The 20,111-nt window shown below is 45.5% G+C and overlaps 1 protein-coding gene across 2 annotated transcripts in view; it reads left to right on the top strand.

Moving 5' to 3' along the window:
• Positions 1–4,983: 4,983 nt before the first annotated feature.
• Usp10 (ubiquitin specific peptidase 10) overlaps positions 4,984–20,111 on the top strand; it is a 60,736-nt gene continuing 45,608 nt past the window's right edge. Inside the window, exon 1 of one of the 2 annotated variants that reach the window (XM_052727269.1) lies at positions 4,984–5,351. In XM_052727269.1, coding sequence (XP_052583229.1) covers positions 5,331–5,351 — 21 coding nt within the window. In that variant the 5' untranslated portion in view covers positions 4,984–5,330. The remainder of the gene's footprint in view (positions 5,352–20,111) is intronic. The other variant, XM_052727268.1, reaches the window with a different exon arrangement.

Below are 20,111 nucleotides of genomic sequence, written 5' to 3'. Positions count from 1 at the left end.
GCACTTGGGAGGCAGAAGCAGTCTTAAACAATCAAACAAAGAACCTCAAACCAAAAGAAAAAAAAAGTGTTTTACGGGTATTGGTGTTTTGCCTCAAGGTATGTCTGCGTACCATGTGTGCCCTGTGTCTGCTGAGACAGAGAGTATCAGATTCCCTGGGATCTTCCAACAGTGGAGTCACAGAGGTTATGAGCTACCACGTGCATGCTAGAAACTAAACCCAGCTCTCTGGAAGAGCAGCCAGGTCTCCTAAATGTCTGAGCCATCTCTCCTGCTCTCGCACAATCTCTTCAATGTTTATCTATTTGTTTTGAAGTCTTGTGTTAACATCTCTGAGAATTATTTGAAAATTAAAGCTGGCTAGGTGTGGTGACTCACTCATGCCTTTTTGAAAAATTAATGTATTTTCATGTTTCTTTGTATTTTGCCTACATGTATGTGTACCTGGTGCCCACAGAGGCCAGAAGAGGACATCAGATTCCTGGAACTGAAGTCACAGACAGTTGTGAGCTGCCATAGGGGTGCTGGGAATCAAACCTAGGTCCTCTGGAAGAGCAGCCAGTGCTCTTAACCACTGAACTATATCCCCAGCTCCCCTGGCTCACACCTTTGATCCCAGCAAACCACTCTGGCAGAGGCAGGAGGATCTCTGTGAGTTCAAGGCCAGCCTGGTCTACATAACATAGTGAGTTCCAGGACAGCCAGGACTATGTAGACAGACCTGTCCAAAAATAAAGAAGAAAGAAAGAAAAGAAAACTATGTCTGGATCTTGTTTACTATCATATTTCCATTTTGTTTTCATGCAGTGTTGATTAAAAGTCAAACAGACACTACTATGTGAATTGGCAGTGTTGTGTTTTTTTTAAAGACTGTCTTTACTTATGTGTATGTCTACCAGAATACCTACATGTGAGTGCAGCTGCACTCAAAGGCCAGGAGAGGGCGTCAGATCCCCTGAAACTGGCATTATATATATATAGATGGTTGTGAGTCACCATGTGTGTGCTGGGAACAGAGCTACTAAGCCATGTTTCCAGCATCTGCCTATAAAGTTTTCTGTGTATTTAAGTATCTGTCCCTGTGGAGATCTAGCTTTTCTGTCACCATCATAGCATAGATACAATAACACAATAATAACAATATCATAGCCATAGCAACATAATGTTTTGCTTGTTTGTTTTTTTTTTTGTTTGTTTGTGTTTTTGAGATAGGGTTTCTCTGTGTAGCTTTGGTGCCTGTCCTGGAACACACTCTGTAGACCAGGCTGTCCTCGAACTCACAGAGATCCACCTGCGTCTGTCTCCTGAGTGATTAAAGGCGTGCACCCCCACCCCCACCACTCCCCAGCTAACATAATTTTGTTGTTGTTGTTGTAAAATGTTTTGTAGAGAAAAATTGAAATATAGTATCACTTAGATCCCATAAGTTAACACTTTGCTACATTTTAGTTCCCTGTTTGCTTGCGAATATATTTTTTACTTTTTTGCTTTATGAACCACTGAAAACTTTTGGCAGACACTGATAAGTTACTCTGAAACTTTTCAGGATGTGTCTTCCAACAATAAAGCAATGAGCATAATCTTCTCTTTGCATGTATTTATTTATTTATCTATTTATTTATTTATTGGTTTTTCGAGACAGGGTTTCTCTGTGTAGCTTGGCTGTCCTGGATCTTGCTCTGTAGACCAGGCTGGCCTTGAACTCACAAATATCTGCCCGGCTCTGCCTCCTAAGTGCTGGGATTAAAGGCATGGGCCACCACCGCCAGGCCTGTATTTATTTATTTTGAGACAGGCTTCACCATGCATCACAGAGTCCTGGCTGGCCTGAAATTCCCTTAGTATATACTCAGGCTGGCCTCAAACTCACAGAAATCTACCTGCTTCTGTCTCCTGTGTGCTGAGACAAAAGGTGCACACCTCCTGCTTCTGCTCCTTCTTCTTCTTCCTCCTCTTCCTCTTCTTCTTTTCTTTTGTGGCAGGATCTGGCTCTGTGGTTCAGGGTGCCCTTGAACTCATGATCTCCCTGCCTCAATCTTAGGAGTGCTGGACTGACAGCTCAGTACCACTTCTGCATTCTAAAATTAGCAAGACACTAGCCACCCACAGGGATCCATATCTGAATGTCTCCAGTTGTCAGAAAAGAAACAGTAAAGTAAACCTGGCTTGGTGTGCCTGCTGGTAATTCTAGCGCTGGGGAGCTAGGGTAGGCCCTTGAACTCTGGAGTTTGAGAGCCGCCCAGGCAGCACAACAGGACCCCTTCTCAGAACAAGAACAAAGGAAAGCTAACTCAAAGCACACTACCACCCCATCAAGGCTGACACATTATATATTGACTGTTCCGTGTTTTATTTTTAAATTTTACTTTCATTATTTTATTTTCAATTATGTGTATATCTGTGCATCTGTGTTGGTATGTGAATGTGAGTATAGGTGCCCAAGGAGACCAGAAGATGGTGGAACCCAGGGCTTCGTGTATGTGTGCTAGGCAAGAACTCTGTTAACTGAGTTACATTCCCAACCTCAAAGGGTTTAACTTTTACCCTAGGCTGGCCTGAGACTTATTACTCCGTACTCGAGCTGGAACGGGAGTTACAGGAGCTGCTCCATTAGTTCAGGGCTGGGAACTGGACCTGGGTCTTCCCCAAGAGTAGTACATTTTGTTACTTGCTGAGCCATCTGTCCAGGCCCTATATTTGTATATGTGTGTGTCTTCTTCTTGTTGTTGGTTTTTTTTTTTTAAGCTCATTCATTTATTTTAAAAATATGTTTATTTTAGGGGCTAAGAGATGGCTTGGTGGTTAAGAGCACTGGTTGCTCCTCCATAGGACCCTGGTTCAGCTTCATGGCAGCTCACAACTGTCTATAATCCTAGTTCCAGGGGATCTGATGCCTTCTTCTGAATTCTGCAGACACTGCATACACACACTGCACAGACACACATGCAGATAAAACACCCATACACATAACATAAAATACATAAAAAATGTTTATTTTCTCTTGTACCTGTGTGGGTGTGGAGGACAACTTTTGTGAAGTTGGTTGTCTTCTACCATGAATGTCCCAGGAATGGAACTCAGGTTGTCCAGCTTGCAACAGGTGAGCCAGCTTGTTGAGCCATGTCCATGATGTTATTATTGTTTTGTTTGTTTTTGAGACAGGGTCTTATGTAGCCTAGGATGGCCTCAAACTTGCTACATTGCTGAGGGTGATCCTCCTGCCTCTTCCTCTTTAGTTCTGGGACTGCAAAAGTGTGCTAACACATCCAGATTATTTGGTGCTTGGGGTGGAACCCAGGGCTTCATGTATGTGTGCTAGGCAAGAATTCTGTTAACTGAGTTACATTCCCAACCTCAAAGGGTTTTACTTTTACCCTAGGCTGGCCTGAGACTTATTACTCTGTACCCAAGCTTGCCCTGATCCTCTTGCCTCAGCTTCTTGAGTCTTGAGTGCTAGGATTTACAGGTAAGCACAAATTTGTTCAGCAAATATAATGTCTGTTTAGTAATCATCTTTGTGTGTGGTGCCGGCATTAGAACCTACCACTCCTACCGAACTATGCCTCCAACCCCTCTTTTTTTTTTTTTTTTTTTGGTTTTTCGAGACAGGGTTTCTTTGTGTAGCTTTGCGCCCCTCCTGGAACTCACTTGGTAGCCCAGGCTGGCCTCGAACTCACAGAGATCCGCCTGGCTCTGCCTCCCGAGTGCTGGGATTAAAGGCGTGCACCACCGCCCGGCAACCTCCAACCCCTCTTAAGAGCACCCTGTGGGAATACACTGGTCAAGACAACTCTCTGGAAAAACCAGGTGCTGGGATGATTTTTGAAAATTGTCATGACTGATTCCACTTGTCCAACAAGCATCTGCAGACAGTCTGCTATTGTCAGGCCCTGGGCTAAGTACGGCCTATTAACAGTCAGACATAATATTCCCACAGTCCAGAAAACAGTGAGCCTGGCTTTCAGAAATGAGATGCCAATAGTCTATGGACACTCCACCTGGACATGCCTCATCTCTGAAGCTAAGCAGTATCATGTTTGACTAATAGCCAAGCGGTGGTGCCTCACGCCTTTAATCCCAGCACTCAGGAGACAGAGCCAGGCAGATCTTTGTGAGTTCGAGGCCAGCCTGGTCTACAGAGTGAGATCCAGGAAAGGTGCAAAGCTACATAGAGAAACCCTGTCTTGAAAAAAAAAAAAAAAAGTTGGGTGGGAGAAATGGGATGCCATGAAACACATTAAGTGCAGTAGAGGAGTGTGCTTGAGCTGGGCAAAATATTAAGAAATAAGACCTCGAGTTAAGATGCTTTATTCATTCAGTCACAGGTGCAGAGACTGAGGGAAAGGAAATTAATTTGTCTGAAGTCACACAGAATGGGGACGGTGGACCCATGAGCTGGGAGAGCACAGTCAGGTAGAGTGCTCAGCAAGGGTTTCTTGCCTTTGTGATGAGTCAACAGCGGTCCTGCCTGTATGCACCTGCGTGTTTGTGCTATAGGTAACATCTACTGCAGAATGTGCTAGGACCTCAACACGATTTTTTTTTGGGGGGGGGAGGACAGTCACCTTATGTAGCTCAGTGTGGCCTGGAACTTGGTGTGTAGACTAGTCTGCAATTCATGGATGATCCTCCTGCCTCGGCTACCTATGTACTGAGATCACAGGAGAACAATCCCGATCAACGACATCTTTCTTAAATGAATTAACTAGTTTATTTTGTGTGTGCCCTTGTGTATGTCAGAGGACAACTCAGTTTTCCCTTTCTGCCACGTGAATCCCAAGGATGGAACTCAGGTCGTCAAGGGTAAAGGAGGCAGGCTCCATTACCCGCTGAGTCATTTCCCTGGCTCCTTCAACGTTTATTCCTAAGCTTTACAAACAAAAACATTCCCCTCCCCCGCAATGCCAGGCAAAGCTTGTGCAGGGAATGAAGAGTGAAGAAATGAATGAACCGTCAGAAGAGCGCGCTCCATAAGGTAAAGGATCCGTGGGGAATCTCCAGTGGAGATTCTCAGGGCCGACACGACGCGGCCGCTGCGCAGCTCACGCTGCGACTCCACGTTGCAGCCTGGGGATGCGTGGCCACCTCCATCCGCACGCCCTCGCCCGGAGCGGCCGCCCTCCACGCGCCGCGGGCGGGAGGGTCGCAGGCTGGGGCGCACGCCCACCTGTCGCGCGCAGGCGCAGAACGCCGCCTGCTCTCCCGCGGCGCGGTCAGTGCGCAGGCGCGGCGGCCGATGCGAGTGTGTCTGTGCGGCGAGAAGATGGCGGCGACGGGGGACGCGGCGTGAGGAGCCGGAGCAGCGCCGAGCCTCATTGAGACGGGCCGCCATGGCCCTCCACAATCCGCAGGTAGCGCGGGCCGCGTCCGGGGCGGGAGGTCTGGGCCTCGGCAAGGCCTCGGGGCGGCGAGCGCGAGGTGCGCGGGGAGCCGGCGGTGGGGGAGGCGCCGGCACGCTGCCGGCCTAGGCCCGCGCCGCGCCCCTTAGCGCCGCGCGCCCCAGCGCTCGGAGGCCGTCCGAACTTCCCCGAGAGCGCCCGAGCCACCCCGAGAGCGCCCGAGGCCGCAGGCAAGGCCTCCGCGTGTCCGGCCGGCAGCCGCGGAGTCCGGGGCCGACGCTCTGGCCCGAGCGGCTCAGGTGGCTGGCTGGTGCGCTACGCGGCGCGAGGACCCGGCCCTCGCCTCCGGGATTCTGTTGCAAAGAAAACTGGGAACCACTGGGGTGGCGCACTGTCTCGCCCGGGACTGACACCTTTTGCATGGAGCCGGGGCTGGGTTGCCCCCCCCCCCCAGGCCGGAGCGCCTGCTGCGCCTTGCTCTCTCTGCGGGAGCTGCTCCCTCAGACCCCCCTGATAAGACGCGCTTCGGAGAAATGAGCAGTCGGCACGTGGGGCTGCTTCTCAGGGCTGCTTTGGGCCCGGCGTTTGTTGAAGTCTCAGACCTAGGCTAGAAATGATCTCCTTTTATAATCATCTTTGAGTGATTTTTTTTTTTTTTCTGCCAGACTGAGAAATAAAGTGACTCTTGGGAAACTGATGGGGAGTCAAATCTCAACCTTTCCAAGGCTAGTGGATGGGTCTGTATATAGGCAAGCGAGGGCGATCTGGTTAGACCACTTTTGAAACACGATTGTCTTTTTATCTGGGGGGGGGGCGGGCAGGGTCTCCCTCTGTAGTCCAGGCTGGACTTTAACGAGATTCTTCTGCCTCAGCCTGGTGGGGTTGCAGACACCAGTCACCACGTGCTTTTGAAAGGTTATTTTAATAACAGTTTCAATGAAGGTATGGTGGGATTTAAACCTCGAAACCTTTTTAAATGAAAGGTTAGATCCTAGGAGAAACTGCCTTTCTGTTAAATATGTGGTGTTTCCTAGATCAAATCAGAACTTTGCCTGTTTGACCTTTTCCCTCCTTTTGTAAATTTACCTTTGTATTTGATGTAGTTCTTTTCAATAGAAAGGGAATTCGCAATTGTTGAATAATATTTTTTGACAAATATGCCATTCAGAGTTTTTATTAGTTTTTAAGTTGTAGACAGATCTTCACTACACAGCCCTTGGCTGACTTGAAATTCAGACAACTGCCTGCCTCTGCCTCCAAGGTGCTGGAGGTTCTCGGCCTTCTTGGCCACATCTGGCTCTATTCCGACCTTATTTTTTTTTTTTTTCTCTCCGAGACAGGGTTTCTCTGTGTAGCTTTGGAGCCTGTCCTGGAACTCTGTAGCCCAAGCTGGCATCGACCTCACAGAGATCCGCCTGGCTCTGCCTCCCAGTGCTGGGATTAAAGGCGTGCGCCACCACTGCCCGGCCAAAAAAAAAATTTTTTTTTTTAATTTTTTAAAATTTTGTGTGAATGAATGTGCCTTCCTGGTGCCAATTGAAATGAGAAAGAGGGCTTTGGAGCTCCTGGAACTGGTATTAGAATGGTTGTTAGTCTCTGTGTGTGAGTGCTGGGAATGGAACCTGAGTCCTCTGCTAGAGCGACTAACGGCTTTAAACCTGGGAGTCATCTGTCCAGCCTCTCCTCAGAGGTTTTAAGAAATTTCAGTCTCTTGCTCAGCTCAGATACATACGCCTTTAGTCTCAGCACTAGGGTGGTAGAAGCAGGCAGAGCTCTGTGAGTTCTAGGCCAGCCTGTTCTATATAGTGTGTATCCAGGACATAGAGGGCTATATACAAACAAACAAAAAATCCTGGTTGACTGCCTTGTTTTTTTTTTTGGAATTAGTTTGTAGGGTTCATTCTGAACTTAGCTATAATGCAATGCTTTTTTGGATTTTGAGATGAACTGAACATGTTTAAGCATAATTCACTTTTTTGGTCACCAGTCCAATGTCAAGTTGATGGAAGTGCCAGTGGTGTTTTGTAAACTTGCAATTTGTCTTGGGTTCATTGTCCTGGCATTTAGTTTTGCAGGCAGACAGCATATGCACGTCTTCATGAGTCAGACTGGCTGATGTAGCTAAACATAAATGTTAGCAGTGCCTTGGGTCATCTGGTGGCAGAGAGGGGAAAAGGTGATAGTTTGAGTCCTGTTTTAGTTTTAAAAGAATAGTAGTGGGATAGTTGTGTAAGGTTGAGCACACCTGTAACCCCAGGATGGTAGAGGTGGAGGCAGGAGGATCAGGAGCACAAGGTCAGCCTCGGGTTCCATAGCAAGTTTCAGGCCAGTTGGGCTATGAGAGTCCTTGTCTGTCTCTCTCTCTCTCTCTCTCTCTCTCTCTCTCTCTCTCTCTCTCTCTCTCTCTCTCTCTCTCTCAGGCCAGTTGGGCTATGAGAGTCCTTGTCTGTCTCTCTCTCTCTCTCTCTCTCTCTCTCTCTCTCTCTCTCTCTCTCTCTCACACACACACACACACACACACACACACACACACGTACATACACACACAAAAAAAACCAAAACAGGATTTCACTCTTGGATCTGTCTTGTTGTTCTGAGTATTTTAACAATTAATTAGTTCATTCATGAAATACTGGCAGTTTACCATGTGCTGGCCTCCATGATATGTAAACTGGGTGGTTTTTGTTTAGATGTTTTTGGAAACAGGGTCACTCTATAGTCCAGGTTAGCTTTAGACACTCAGTTTTCCTGCCTCAGCTTCTCAGAGACTGGGATTTTAGTGGGGAGCCTCCATATTCTAATACTCTAGGTTTTTGTTGAAGTAGCTTCCACAGGTTCAGTTAAGGGTCAGTTTTCAGTGGATTTACAGAGGTTACAGGTTAATTCTTTCATATAGATTGTAGCCATGTTTTTGAACTGTGTGTTTGAACCCTGTTCTGTGGATTGAAGGGCAACAGTGAAGAACTTGGAAACACTGCAGGATGTGTTCCTGTTCCCCAGCTGAACCAGTTCAGAGGAGGAGCTCTCACCTGAGGTGGAAGTGAATCTGGCATGCATGCTGTCAGAACTGGCTCAGTGAGCTGAGGGGATTAAGTTGAAGCTACCAATATGCTTTGTTTTGGAAGAAAAGTCCATGTTGATTCCAGTGTTGTTTCTGTACCCAGGCAGGAGAGCTTGCTGTTGGTTTCTGTTCTCCTTTACACAGACCCCCACATCTTTCATGTTGGAATTTCTTGGATGTAGTTTATAGCACATGGCAGAGTGTTAAACTGTCATGGACGTCATTTGTAACTGATGGCTAGATTAGGGTAATTTTTAAAAGGATATTTTTACTTGTTTTAATACAATGTTGCATTATGTAGCCCATAATCCTGTGGAACTCATTATGTAGCAGTGGTAGTCGAAGACTTCAGACTTGTAGAATTCCTACGTCAGTCTCCTGAGCTACCTCACTTGGCTATGAGATCAGAATCAGAATCTTACAGGGTGTATGCAACTGAAATAACAGTTTTGAAGTGATCACAGAGTATTTGAGGAACTTTTTTTTTTTGCATAACAACAGTAAAACATTTCAGTCAATCTTGAGACTGTGTATGCAGTGAGAAGTCCAGGAGCTGGTAGTCTGCTGAGTGCATATTGCTATGTTTAGGGCCTCACCCTCTTGTCCTTTCAGTTCACTCTGCTGGGAACTCAGCACAGAAAGTCAGTGGACGGTAAGTGCACAGACTGCATTCTGGATTCTTCTCTAGGGCTAACATTAGGATAAGTATTTCAGTTTATGTTATGTGGAAGTAGAATGATTTGAACAGTGGTGCACGCTGGAAAATTGAAGGGAGAAAGATGCCATAATTTGGTGACTGCCTCCTGCAGGCTAGATAGTCAAGAATGGGGAACAGTTGTTACTTCACTTGGATGAGGTACATCAAGTCATTTTTAGTTTTGCAAATTATAGGTGTGTAAGTACTTCTGAGCAATGGATCAAGTTTTCAGGGTACACTAGATGTGACTGGGGGACACTTCTCACTGATAACTTACCAAAGTATGGGAAATGGTTAGCAGAGCTTGCTTTTCAATTTATAATTAGGCTAGTGCATTGCAGTCAACTGGTACACATGAAGAATCACTGTTGCAGAGCAGACACATGCGTCTGCAGTGGAATTTGCTGGCCATGGGATGTTGGATTAGTGTCATTTGTCTCTTAGTGCCACTTCAGCAGGCTACTATTCATTTCTAAGACTTGCATGTGCTTGGACTGCAGTTTTTCTGTCTGTGGAAGTGATCTCCTAAAAGGCCTTGTGTGACCATCCTGTCGCGACAGGCTGGATTAAGAACTAGTGTTGGGGATTGGAGAGATGGCTCTGTGGTTAAGAGCATTTCTTGCTCTTGCAGAGGACCTGGGTTTAATCTTGAGTGGTGGCTCACAGTGTTGCCTGTAACTCCAGTCCCAGGATATTTGACACCCTTTTCTGGCATTCTCAGGCACTGAATGCACACAATACCCAGACATACATGCAAGCAAAACACCCATATTCATAAAATTGAAAAAAAAAAAGTATGGATAAAGCTTGGTGGTGCACAAGTTACTATCCCAGGACATTGGAGGCTGAGCATAGTTGGGAATTTGAGGCCAGTATAGGCTACATAGCAAAATTCTGTCTGAAAAAAATAAAAAAGAATGAACATAAATTGAAACATAAAGGTAGCCCACATGGCATGTTTGTTTGTTTCAAAGATCAGAAAATGTATGATTTATAGTAAATCTGAGTGTAGCTCTTCAGATTATAGATGTTCATGAGCTGGTTATATTCTTAGTATTGAGAAACTCTTTGGCAGTGATCCAGTTTTCACTGGAAGACCTAGAAAATAAGAAGCTGCCCACTCCTGTTCCGCCCATGTCAACACCTATTGTTATCTCAATTACTCTGTCCTGGGAATGGGGCAGGTGAGCTGTTGGGATAGAAGAGGGATTTTGGACTGGTATCAGAAGACTCCAGGACCTCTTCCTGGAACTTCTCTTTCATGCTCACAGGAGAGTTGAGAGGATATACAGAACACATGGGAATGGGGCTGCTCCCTGTGTGTGTGTGTGTGTGTGTGTGTGTGTGTGCGCATGCCCATGTGCATGTGGAGACCAGACACTTGGGTGCTTCTCTACCTTAGTGCCCTGAGGCAGGGTCTCTTACTGAAGCCAAAGCTTTTGTTCCAGCTAGGCTGGCTGGTAAGCTAGCTAACTAGCAGGCTCTGGGATCTGCTTGTCTCGACCTCCCCAATGCTGGGGTTGACTTTTTAGGATCCTTAGGACCCTATTTTAGGAGGCTGTGTCTGTATGCTTCTTTGCTGGCAGGCATCTTGAGGACTGTCTCCTAGTCTACTCTGATCTAAGAGTCTCATAAGCAGTGACTTAAATGAAAGCCTCACCTTCATTCATTTGGTGTCTAGTTAACAGTAGCTGCACCATTGCTCTTTATGAAGAAATGGCCCTTTTTAAAAATAATTTTAATTTTTTTTACATTACAGATCTCTGTATGTGGGGGTATGTGCACATGTGTGCAGGTGCTTGTGCAGGCCAGAAGAAAGCTATAGGTGATTGATTGTGAGCCATCCATTGTGGGTGCTGACACTGAATTTGTTTCTTTGCAAGAGCAGAGGTCCACATGGGCATGCATACCCACACATTTATGTGCATGTCCCACATACTTGACTGCTGAGTCAGCCCTCCAGCCCCAGCTCCTTTAAAATAATTCCTCTGTATTTCTCTGTGTGTTGATGCACATGTGGAGGTTAGAGGGTAATTTTGTGGAGTCATTTCTCTCCACTATGTGGGTTATGAGGGTGGAACAGAGGTCATCAGGCTTTACCTGCTGAGCCATTTGGCTAGGCTCAAAATGTGTTTTTCAAACTTTGCCCGGCAGTGGTGGCAAACACCGTTCTTTTTTTTTTTTTTTTTTTCTTTTTTTCCGGTTTTTTGAGACAGGGTTTCTCTGTGTAGCTTTGCGCCTTTCCTGGAACTCACTTGGTAGCCCAGGCTGGCCTCAAACTCAAAGAGATCCGCCTGGCTCTGCCTCCCAAGTGCTGGGATTAAAGGCGTGCGCCACCACCGCCCGGCACAAACACCGTTCTTTAATCCTAGCTCTCGGGGCAGAGTCAGGTGGATCTCTTTGAGTATGAGGCCAGTCTGGTCTACAGAGAGTTCCAGGACAGCTAGGGCTGCACAGATAAACCCTGTCTCAAAAACAAAAAAAAAAAATTTTTTTTGTGTGTGTGTGCGCACGCGTGCAAACATATTAGTAGACCCTTGCTTCTTTTTTTCTGGCAAAGTGTGTGTGTGTGTGTGTGTGTGTGTGTGTGTGTGTGTGTGTGTGTGTGAGAGAGAGAGAGAGAGAGAGAGAGAGAGAGAGAGAGACTCTAAATGTAGCTAAGGTTGCCTTCAAACTTGCTATTTAGCCACATAGTCAAGGATGACGTTTGAACCTCCTATTTTTACCTCCCCAGTGCTGGGGGGTGGGGGGGTGTCACAGGAGTGTGCTACCAGTGCCGGTTTATGTGATGCTGAGGATCCAAAAGATTTTACTGTGACATATCCATTGTGAAGATATATTAGTGAAGAGTGTACTCTGAATCCTTAATTGGGTGTTTTGGCTGGGTGGGACATGGTTGATACAGCTCTTGTGTTCACAGAGACAGAATTTGGAAGACTGAGGTCTTGCTGTGTCACATCTGCTGGCTGGGAACTTGTAGCAATCATGTCTTGGTCTACTGAGTGTTGTGATTAGAGATGTACACTATGCCCTGCAAAATTCATTTTTATGTCTTAAAATACAGAGTAAGGCTGAAGTAATATATGAATTACATTTTGCAAGGCATGGACCTTATCATCTAGACTGCCAAAGAGCATTTAATGGAATCTATTAGAAAACTTGCAATCACCTTTCATAAAGGGTCTGAGGATACACCGCTGGGGCTCTCACACTAACACACTGTGCCCTTGTTGGGATGGAAGCTGTCTACCTGGACTCCATTGCTTTTATCTAAGTGTTGTCAGGACCCATTAGCTTATGAATTTATTGGAATTAAAGCAACTGTCAAGAGGCTTTCTAGCATTTCTTACTTTTCGTCTTTTGAATTTTGCCTTTATTAGGCAGCTTATTCAGAAAAATAAAGCCAGGTCATCTTTTATATGTGTGATGTGATGTGTGATGTGATGTGTGTGTGTTGCATATGTGGAAGCCAGAGGACAGCTCTGTAGGTTCAGTTCTTTCCTTCCACTTCTGTGTGGGTTCTAGAGATGGAACTCAACCATATGTGGATTTCAGAGGTGGATCCCAAGTCTTGGCTTGTACAGCAGCTGCCTTTCCCTCCTGAGCCATCTTGCTGGCCCAGGACTTAATATTAAAATACATGCTTCTGCCTTCTTTACCTTCCACTAATTGTATACAAGACCAAGATGCAAAAAGATGCAACATCTTTTCCTTATGATAGACCCATCAAAGCTGTGGGGTAAGCAGGAGAGTTTGAAAATGAAGCTTAATTCCAGGTTCTGTGCTGTGGAATGGTCTGTATGTCAAATTGCTCTGATTGGTCAATAAACAAAACACTGATTGGCCAGTGGCTAGGCAGGAAGTATAGGCAGTACTAACAGAGAGGAGAAAAGAAAGAACAGGAAGGCGGAAGGAGTCACTGCCAGCCGCCACCGCCAGGACAAGCAGCATGTGAAGATGCCGGTAAGCCACGAGCCACGTGACAAGGTATAGATTTATGGAAATGGATTAATTTAAGATGTAAGAACTAGATAGCTAGAAGCCTGTCACGGCCATACAGTTTGTAAGCAATATAAGTCTTTGTGTTTACTTGGTTAGGTCTGAGCGGCTGTGGGACTGGCGGGTGACAAACATTTGTCCTGACTGTGGGCAAGGCAGGAAAATTCTAGCTACAGTTCTGTGATTTCTGTCCAGTCTGTTTCTCCCCCATGTGTATGAGCATTTTCCTGCGTGTGTTTGTGGACCTCTGGAGGCCAGAAAACCATATTGGATCCCCTGGAACTGAAGTTGGACAGATATGACTATGAGCCATCATGTGGGTCCTGGAATCTTGGGTCCTTTGCTGGAGCAGCTGGTCCCTTTAACCACTGAGCCATGCCCCCTGCCCTTTTTAAAAATTATTTTATGTGGATTGGTGTTTTGCCTGCATGTATGTCTATGTGAGGATCCTGGGATCCCCTGGAACCGGAGTTATAGACAGGTGTGTTCTGCCATGTGGGTCCTGGGGAATCAGACCCAGGTCCTCTGGAAGAGCACCTAGTGCTCTTAACCACTGAGCCTGCCGGGCGTTGGTGGCGGACGCCTTTAATCCCAGCACTCGGGAGGCAGAGCCAGGTGGATCTCTGTGAGTTCGAGGCCAGCCTGGTCTTACAGAGCAAGATCCAGGAAAGGCGCAAAGCTCGAAAAACCAAAAAAAAAAAAAAAAAAAAAAAATAAAGAAACACAGAGCCAAATGCAGAGTTAAAAGCCCAAGAGGTCAGAGCAGTAGCTGAGAGCTGAGACTTAAAACTTCTTACCCTTCCTGCCACTGCTGTCCTTCCCCTCAGCAAGAGAACTACTTCCTGTGTATCTGTGTTTTTATTGACTTTATGTTCTACCTTCTCATTGGTTATAAACCCAACCACATGACCTCGTCATTGCCTGTCTATACAGACCTCCAGGTCTTCTATTGTTGGTATTGAGATTAAAGGCGTGTGTCTCCATGCTGGCTGTATCCTTGAACACACAGAGATCTGTCTGTCATGTGATCTGGATTAAAGGTGTGGGCCACCACCACCTGGCTTATGCTATGGCTTGCTATTAGCTCTGACCCCCAGGCAACTTTATTTATTAACATACAAATAAAATCACATTTCAGTACAAATAAAATATCACCATACATGCCCCCTTCTAACCTTAGCTATTATACAAAGGAACCCTGTGTCAACCTCCCCCCCATTGAAATTTTAGATGTATTTTTTTTCTGTGATGGAGCAAGTGTTATACCCCTGAACTAAGCTACCATCCTAGCCCATATCTTGATATATTTAAATTTTTTTGTTTTTTTGTTTTTTGAGACAGGATTTTCTGTGTGGCTGTCCTGGAACTCTAGACCAGGCTGACCTCAAACTTAGAGGTCCACCTGCTTCTCTTGAGTGCTGGGATTAAAGGTGTGTGCCACCACTGCCTGGCTGACTTTTTTTTTTTTTTTTTTAAGCGTAGTTTAGAATCACAACAAAACTGAGAAGATAAAGACATCTCCCACGTAACCCTTCTTTTGGTATTTTAAGTAGTGTTTTCCTTTAGGTGGCTGCCAAGGCCATCTCTATTTAAGACCCAAATTAGGCTTCCTGGTAGGTGTGATCATTGGTAGAAAGTAGTACACAGTACAACACTGACTTTGAAGGGGCATTGCAGCGGCTGGGCACTGTGGTTTGTGTGGTCCTATGTGGGTTTATGTGGCCGGTGTCAGCTGTCACACACTGTTATCACTATTCCACACACACCACAGAAGAGAGGCAGGGCTCTAGGTCAGGAGGCCGATAAGTCAGTGGTTCAGGAGACTTAAAAGCAGGTCATTGGCCTTCTAGTCTGTATTTTCCTACTTTGTAGAATTGCTTTTATAGAGGACACTAGGCCAGGGCCTGCTGTCCACAGAGGGACTTTTATAGTGATTCTTAAATGAAAGGTAGGATGAAGGAATGGATGAGATAAAGCTGGGCATGCTTACAGGTGTTACTGTGCTAGTTAATGTGTGGGTTACACTTTGATAACAGCCCTTCGGATTTTACTTTTACTTATAAAACAAAGATGCCTTTTGTGAGCTACTTAACCCCTGCAAAGAATAGGGGAAATTTAAGGTAAAAGATACAAGTTGTCTTCACTGAGCCTTGATCTTCAGTCTGTTTGTCTTTTCTGTGTTTTTGGTTAGACCTCTTTGTTTTGTTTTAGGGACAGGGTCTCTCTGAGTTGGTAGTCTGGGCAACTCACTGGATTTAGATTGCTCTTTGTTGCCCAACTACTGGGGTCAGGGACTGGAGCTGCCACACTCTGTGTGTGTATTTTAAAGGCAGGGTCTCTGTAGTCTGTATCTTACCCCACCTCCCCATCCTGGGGCCGCACCTTACGATTGTAGTGTGCCATATACTGGAACAAACAATTTAGAAACTATTCTGAAAACATTCAGCACATTTATTATTTATGTGTATGGGTGGTGTACTACACATGTGCCTGGTGCCCACAGAGGCAAGAGAGGGCATACCTTGGAACTGGAGTTACAGATGATTGTGAACCACCATGTGGGTGCTGGGAATTGAAGCTGGGTCTTCCAGAAAAGTAGCCAGTGCTCTTAACAGCTAAGCCATCTCTGCAGCCCCACATTACACTCTTAACTGTAGTCTCATGCTCTAGCTTGATACTGTGAAAAGAGGTGATTCTCAGTTAGGTTTTTGTTGGTCCATTACCTCTACTAGAGGGACTAAAGGACAGACCATTCTTTGGAGAGAGTGGTAGGTTATCTGTCTGAGTGGCTAGAGAGGAATCTGCAAATTAACCTGAAATGTTTCTTTTCCTTTTTCTTTTAAACATAATTCCTTTTATTTTTACTTTATATGTATGGGTCTTTTTGCTTGCATGTATGTCTATCACTGAAGAGGGTGATACCATGGGACTGAGTTACCATGTGGGTGGTGGTGAGCCGCCATGTGGGTCCTGGGAATCAAACCCCAGTACTTAGGAAGAGCAGCCATTGTTCTTAACTGCTGATCCATCTCTCCAGCCCTTTAACTTGAAATGTTTTCTGTCTTTTCCACTGTCATCTTTTCTTCTCTTTATCAGTGTACTGCAGAGGCTAGATAAATAAAACATTCCAGCCAGGCATTGGTGGTGCACACCTTTAATCCCAGTACCGGGAGGCAGAGCCAGGCGGATCTCTGAGTTCAAGACCAGCCTGGTCTACAAAGCAAGTTCCAGGAAAGGCGCAAAGCTATACAGTTCTAGAAACCCTGTCTAGAAAAAACAAAAGCAAACAAAAAAGCCATTCCTTACCCTCTAACGTTGACTTTTTTCTTGACCAGCACATTTACTTCTGACTCTAATAAAATGCAAAACTAGTGCTTCTGTAGTAGTTTGTGAGTTTCCTCTCCCCACCCCTCCACTATATAGCTCTGGCTGTCCTAGAACTCACTATGTCTAGAACTCACTATGTAGACTAGGCTGGCTGTGAACTTAGAGATGCAAAACCAGTGGCGATGGAGCATGCATTTAATTCCAGCAGGCCAGCTTGGTCTACAGATTGAGTTCCAGGACAGCCAGGGCTACACAGAGAAACCCTGTCTTGGAAAAACAACAAAAACAAAAAACAAAACAAAACAAAAAAACCTCACCTCACGGAAATGCATTTGCCTCTGCTTCATGTGCTAGGATTAAAGGCTTGTGCCACCATGCCCTGTCACAAAATATGTTTTAATACCTCCAGTCTAGGGTAGGTGTGAATGTCAATAAAAACACAGCCTTGTCCCTTCAGTGCTAGTGTTCACTTAGCAGTAGGTGGAACTGTGGCCCTGAGGAGCCTGCAGTCTTGCCACTGTCTTCAGAGCAGGAATCTCAGTCTTATTTGTGAATTTTTATGTAACTAATACCCTTCAGCAAACATTTACCCAGCTTTTGTTTTCTTTCCTCTGCCTTTGTTGGGGTTCATTTGTTATAATCATAGATGCCCCCTAAAGCCTCCCCTTCTCCCTTGCCTTCCCACTAGGTGCCTTGTTTCCTAGTTTCCCTTCTTCCTTCCTTCACATCCTTGATTCATATATCTATAATGCCAAGGATCCATGGCTGAGCGAGAACATGGGATGTTTCTTTCTGAGACTGGCTGGCTTTATATGGTCTCCAGCAGTGTCCATTTTTCTGCAAATGACATAGATTTGTTCTTCCTTGTGGCCGAAGGATGTCTGTTGTGTGTGTACACATTTTCTCTGTTCCTTCTGTGTTGGACACCTAAGTTTTTTAGGCAGGGACTCTGTAGCCCAGGTGGCTTTGAACTGTGCCTGAGAATGACCTTGACCTCCCTCCACTTCTGTAGTGCTGGGATCACGGGTGTGGGTAGCCATGTCCTGTTCTATAGTGCTGAGGATGGAACCCAGGGCTTCCTGCATCTTATGCAAGTGGGAATTCATCAGAGCAAGGGGTGGGAGAGCTGTTTGTTTGAGGGATAAAAGCAGAAGAGGTTTCTGAGACACAAGGCTGGGTGGGTAGGTACAGGGACAGCTCATTACACCAAGCTAATTTCTGTCTATCCACAGTTAGGAGTGGTTTTATGCCCTGGTTTACAACTGTCTACTACAATTAATAGTGAACCTTCCTTTTGCTTTGAAATGCACCTTTGACTAAGATAATCAGTGGTCACTCAAATAGTGCAAGGTATCACTCCTTTATAGTAGGGCCACGGAGTTACACAGGCATAGCTCAACAGGGCTTCATCTAAAAGGTAAATGCCTATTAGGGTATGTGCTTGGATTCCGTAAGTCTGGCTTGGGCCACAGGGCCACATAAGTTTTTGGGTGATGCCAACACTGCTGTGTATCCTTGAGTAGCTGTGGTCAGGTAGAACTCGGAACAATAGAGGGTCTGCACAGTTCTTGAAATCATATGCCAAATGTTGTGTGTATGTGTATTCTTCAGGTAGTGGACCTGATGTCTGTATATTCTAGTGAGTGGGAACCATGGTTCAGTCACTGAAGTGTACTGGGCCCATGGTCAGACCCCAGCAGCTAAGTACAAAAAAGCTGGATGTAGGGCTGGAGAGATGGCTCAGACAGAGGTTAAGAGCACTGGCTGTTCTTCCAGAGGTCATGAGTTCAATTCCCAGCAACCACATGGTGGCTCACAACCATCTATAATGAGATCTGGTGCCCTCTTCTGGAGTGCAGGCATACATGCAGGCAGAACACTGGATACATAATAAATAAATACATCTTTTAAAAAAAAAAAACTGGATGTAGCAGCAATTGCCTGTAACCTCAGCTCTTGGGTGGGGGGTGGACAGGAGGCTCACTGGCCATCCAGCCTAGCCAGAACAGCAAGCTGTAAGTTTAGTGAGAGTCTCTGTCTCAAAAAGTAAGGAGCAGAGGGATAGAGGAAGACAGTCGATGCCAACCTCTGGCCTGTACACACACAAGAACTTGTGTGCACACGGAAGACAAAACACAAACAACAACAAAAGTCCATGTTCCCCGTTTTTTTTTTTTGTTTTTTTTTTATGTCTTTGGAGCCAACAGAGTTGGTGATAAACTGTTGAGGTCCATCCATCTGCCAACACTTGAGTCTGTCAAGGGGCCAGGCATTTTGGTTAGTAAGAGGCTGCCAGCTAATCTGCTATGTCTAGATGCAAGTGGATTATGAGAGCTGAAATGGATTGTAACCATTGGATTGAAAATGAAAGGAATTAGTTTTCTTTTTTTTGGGAGGTGTGTGTGTGTGTGTGTGTGTGTGTGTGTGTGTGTGTGTGTGTGTGTGTGTGTTTTGAGACAGGGTTTTTTTGTGTAGCTTTGCGCCTTTTCCTGAAACTCACTCTGTAGACCAGGCTGGCCTCAAACTCAGAGATTCGCCTGCCTCTGCCTCTCAAGTGCTGGGATTAAAGGTGTGCGCCACCACCGCCCGGCCTCTTTTTTCTTTCTTAAGTAATTGGGAATCACTAGCTTTTGCTTTGTTTTTAAAACTTGTGGACAGGAAGTGAAATTTCTTAAGATTCTTAAGATTTTAAAGATTCTTAGTTAATGTTTTGCCTGTGTCTTTTCTGTTTCTGTGTTAAGACACCATGGCCAAGGTGACTTCTAAAAGAAAACATTTATTGGGGCTCATGGTTCCAGAGGGTTAGAGTTCATGATCATCCTGTCAAGGAGCAGGCATGCATGCATGCATGGTGCTGGGGCAGTAGCCAGGAGAGAATATCCTGACTTACAGGTGCAAGGGAGAGCGAGGGAAGGAGGGAGGGAGAGAGAGAGAGAGAGTGAGAGTGTTGGTTGATTACTGGGAATGATTACTTAGTCCCCAGTGACACAACTTGTAATTCTACCAACTGGGGACTAAGGACTCCAATATATGAGACTATGGGGGCCACTCTGTTTCAAACTCCCACTGCCTGCATGTATGTGCATACATTGCATGCATGCCCAGTGCTTGTGAAGGCCAGAAGAGGATGCTGGATTCCTTGGAACTGGTGTTATGGATGGATGGTTGTGAGCCACCTTGTGTAAGCTCTGAGAACTGAACTCTAGCAATGCTCTTAACTGCTGAACCATCTCTTCAGCCCCTTTGTTGTCATTATTATAGACAGGGTCTTTACATAGTTCTGGTTGTCCTGTAACTCTGTAGTTAGTCTAGGTTAGCCCCAAACTCAGAAATTTGCCTTCTTCTCTCTGCCTCTTGAGCACTGAGATTAAAGGCATTATTTTTTTAATTAATTAATGACAGGGTCTCATACTGTTGGCCCAGGCTGGCCTTAAACTCAACTATATAGTCCAAGCTGGCCTGAAACTTGGCAATTCTTTTACCTCACTCTCCTACAAGTAGGGTAAAGGACATGAGCCAGTATACCTAGCTTTAAAAGTGATTTATTTTTTTCTTTGCTAATGATCGGTATGGCTCAAAGATTCCGTCTGTCAGTCCATCCATTCATTGAATAAATGGGCCATATAACTACACAAAGAAATAACTCCTTACCTTCCTGTTTTCTATTTTGTTTTCCTCATTCTTAGTC

Source organism: Peromyscus californicus, unplaced genomic scaffold (genome assembly GCF_007827085.1).
Source record: "Peromyscus californicus insignis strain IS unplaced genomic scaffold, ASM782708v3 Scaffold_8__1_contigs__length_139910024, whole genome shotgun sequence".
Classification (NCBI taxonomy): domain Eukaryota; kingdom Metazoa; phylum Chordata; class Mammalia; order Rodentia; family Cricetidae; genus Peromyscus; species Peromyscus californicus.
Note: the sequence above shows the minus strand (reverse complement) of the source record. Positions and strands in the feature narration are given on the sequence as shown.